The sequence below is a fragment of the Trypanosoma grayi genome, assembly GCF_000691245.1.
Source record: "Trypanosoma grayi strain ANR4 Tgr_1118_V1, whole genome shotgun sequence".
Lineage (NCBI taxonomy): Eukaryota > Euglenozoa > Kinetoplastea > Trypanosomatida > Trypanosomatidae > Trypanosoma > Trypanosoma grayi.
The window spans coordinates 1-3,625 of NW_008826737.1; the positions used below are offsets into that span (position 1 = coordinate 1).

The window sequence follows — 3,625 nt, forward strand, 5'->3', positions numbered from 1 at the left end:
CTCTCTCTCTCTCTCTCTCTCTCTCTCACGCACACAGACGTTCCCTCTCCTCCTCTCTTGATCACACAGAGGCACACGCGCACTCTCTCCCTCTCACCAACACCTCCTTCAGCTTACCAGTAGTGGTAGTAGTAGTAGTAGCAACAATAGCAACAGCGGACATGCATGCATTATTCAAACGTTACCCCCTCGCTGCGTTTGGGGCGGCGTTGAGTTCGCGCCTAACCTCCGGTGTTAAGAGGTAGTGGAAGTGCTTGGCACACACCTGCTGCAGCAGCTCCACCTGCTCCGCCGTCAGATCACCCTTGTAACGCTGCGTGAAGGAGAGAAGTGTCTGGTGCCACAGGACGGGCAGCTTCTCCTCTTTGGCGTGTGTCCGAATGAAGCGATGAAAGTACTCAACGAGTGCATCCACTGCCTGATACGGCATCGCCATCTTTTTATCAATGAGCACGCGCAGAAACACCGAGCGAGGTCCAGAGAACGGCTGCTGCGCCAACTTCACAATTGTCACTGCCGTTGGGACCGGTGGAAGGTGCATCCGCTGCAGCACACTTGCCACGACAAGGGCCTCCTTGAGCGTGCATTCCTCATCCGCGACAAGTGGGAGAATGAAGCCCTTGAAGAAAGCCACTGGCTTAAACAGTGCCTTACGAATGGCCATGTAGAGTGCGGGGTGGAGCTTCTTCTCCGTCGCCATGCGCTCGTGCGTCATGGGCAGCAGCACCGCAGCGTAGAAGCGCTGGGCCATGCGCTCGTTAAGGTTCGCAGCGAAGATGCGCGTGGCCTGGTATGTCGCATGCGGTGACCACTCGTGCGGCTTCGTGAGCATCAGCAGCTGCTCCCAGTTCTTAATGTTCGGAAGCACCTTGAACGCCTTGGGGATTTTCCCTGATGTGTAGTTCTTCAGGATGCCGCCAATCGCCGTGTACACACGCGCCACGCGGGGGTCTATTCTCTCCTCGTCCTCGTCGCCATCGTTGTGTGAGACGCCCGCCCCTGCCGCTCCTGCTGCCGTCTTGCGAGCCCCCTCGCGTTCCCTAATCTTCTCCATGATCATGTCGGCCAAGTTGCGGCTCTGCACGCGCGAGGGCGGCTGGAATTTCTGCAGCAGCCGCGCCTCCTCCTCGTCGATACCGTACATGTCTGCCCCCATTTCCATCTCCGACGGGATCTCCGACATCACTGACTCTGCGTCGTCGTACTCGATCACCACCTCCTCGTCCTCGTCGCCGTTGCTGGCGTACATGTCGCCCAACTGCGCCTCGCACTCGAGCTCCGCCAGGCCTGGGTCTTCAATATGGTTGTTGTGGTGGTGGTTGCCGCTTTCTTCCTCGTTGTCGTAGGCGTCATTGTAACGCTCCTCGTCGGCGATCGCCTCGAGTTGCTGTCGGGCCGTCTTGAGGATGCGGGTCGTTGTGCGATTCGGCAGGAGGATGCCATTCTTGTCGTCACCGTCGGCATCCTCTGCCTCTGCGTGGCGCTTGGCGCTGGCGAAGCGGTCAGCGTGCAGGTCCTCGCCAAGCGGGTTTGTGCGGCTTTTCACGCGCCGCCCCTTCTCACGCCCCGGCATTGCCGCAGTAGTCGCTGGCCTCCTCTTCACTCTGCCGAGCGGCGGGGAGGGAACGCGAGTAAGAGAGCAACGGAGAGGAAACAAAAAAAAACGAAGGAGCAGGATTGGCACACATTATCAACAACGGCAAGAACAGCAGCGGGTTTCAGTGGGGCACGGACGGTGCAGCGTGAAGCAGAGCGGTGCATCACGCGCCCCGCCACAGGCACATATAAATATATATATATAAAAGATAACGAATGGTGAAGATGAAGCCCTATGCCGCTCCGCCAAAGCGCAGCCAGCAGGAATATGAAAACGATAGACCGCCGCGTGGGAGATTGGAGGGAATAGAACTGGCATGTCAAAAAGAGTAAACGACCGGGAACAAAATTCGCAAGGAAAAACTCCTGCCCCAGACGTATTTCCCTCCACGACTGTACTTTTCAGCCGCTCTGTTTTGTGTGGGGATGTGTTTGTGTGAATTTTCTCATATAGTTCCTGCGACACTCCGCACTATTCTCATTGTGACTTTATCGCTTCTCTATGGGCTCTTTGCCCGGCTTGGCGCCATCCGCGTCGGCTGCTTCGCGCGCGCGTTGCGGTAACACAGCAGTTCCTCCGAGCGGCGCACCAAATCCGCCTGCACGCGCCGCAGCCGCTGCTCCTTCGCCGCGATCTCCGTGTCGCGGTCCTCGAGGATCTTCATCCACGATGTCACTTTCCGGTTGAGCGCCTCCACTTCGCTGATGCGCGCCTGCAGGCTCTGCTCCCGCTCCTTGTGCGCGGCGATGTCATTGCGATAGTTTTCCTCACGCAACACCAGCGACGCCTCGCGCTGTTCGGTGCGGCGCTCTAACGCGGCGAGTGCCTGTCGCCTCTCGCGCACCTCCCGCTGCCTATCATCGAGTTCACTGAGTCGCCGCTTCAGTAATCGCTCCTTCTCTGCCACAGCCGCGCGGCGGTCGTGCACGCGTGCAAAGAGGGACTGCGCAGCATCACAGTCCGCAAGGAGCTGCTGCACCTGTTGATCTACGTTCAACGCATCGGTCTCGTAGATAGCAGTAAGCGTCCTGCCTGTCGGCTCGCGGCGCCGCAGCGCCTGCTCCTTCTTCGTGAGCGCGTCACGCGAGCCGGCGAGTCGCTGCGCCTGCTCCCGCTGTGGCAGCGCGCGCGGGAAGCGCTCAATATCCACTGCCCTCTGAAGCTTTACGACGGCCTGCTCCGCCATTGTGAGTCTGTGGTAGGCCGTCTCCAGTTGTGCAAACGACGGGGCCGTTACTGTCTCGCCTGCCTGTTGTGGCTGCTGCTGCTTCTGCTGCAACGCACCCGCTTCACTTTCCGCCTCCTCGGGCAGTGGCGGTGGCGGCGTGCGCGACGACACAGAGTTGCCGTCAGCAGACCTTTTTCCGCTGGACTCGAGGGGACTACTATTGTTCTTGCTTCGGCTCTGCGGCGCCGCAGAAACAGCCGTCTTGGCGGCGGACAGCCCCTCTGCACGCTGCATCTCGCGCACCGACAGGGCAATATCCTCTACTGAGACCGGCTCGTTGAGGAACGGGTTCAGAAATCCCCCCTCTTCGCTGTCGGAGTACAGCGTCGTCGAGTCGTCATCGTCTTCTGCGGAGGACGCGACGCTGCTGGACGTTACGGCCGTGCGCTTCGCCTCCTGCGGTGGGGATGGCGGCGGCGGCACCGTGCGCTTATCGCAGCGTCGCGTCTCGTCACTCGTCTTCCGCGCAGCGCTGAAGTCTGCCGCGAGATCACGCTCTAGCCGCGGCGCGAACTCTTTGCCGCCGCCCCCCGCCGTCTCACCAGGCCGTCGTTTTCCTCCTCCTGATCCCGCTGCTGGTGCTTCTGATGGCTTGGCGGCTCCTGCGGGGGCGGCGCTCTTCTCCACGTTGGAAACGCCCGCGACAGCCCCCATGGCCTCCGCGATGGTGGCGTTGTACAACTCAAGCCGCTCGCGCAGGAGCTGGATGCGTTTGTTCGAAGACATAGACTCTTCTGTCATGTCTGCCCTCCCACCCTGTATAGAAGCTGAGCTACTTTTCTCTCTCTCTCTCTCTCTCT

At 60.1% G+C, this 3,625-nt stretch overlaps 2 protein-coding genes across 2 annotated transcripts; both read right to left on the reverse strand.

Moving 5' to 3' along the window:
- Nucleotides 1-181: 181 nt before the first annotated feature.
- On the reverse strand, nt 182-1,573 carry DQ04_11181000 (putative bystin; the record flags this gene model as incomplete). The annotated part of the gene is made up of 1 exon (XM_009316462.1): nt 182-1,573. The coding sequence occupies one exon, from the start codon at nt 1,571-1,573 to the stop codon at nt 182-184; it is 1,392 nt and encodes a 463-aa protein (XP_009314737.1).
- Nucleotides 1,574-2,096: 523 nt separating this feature from the next.
- Nucleotides 2,097-3,566, reverse strand: DQ04_11181010 (hypothetical protein; the record flags this gene model as incomplete). The annotated part of the gene is made up of 1 exon (XM_009316463.1): nt 2,097-3,566. One exon carries the CDS (start codon nt 3,564-3,566, stop codon nt 2,097-2,099), a length of 1,470 nt encoding a protein of 489 aa, XP_009314738.1.
- Between the last annotated feature and the right edge of the window lie 59 nt (nt 3,567-3,625).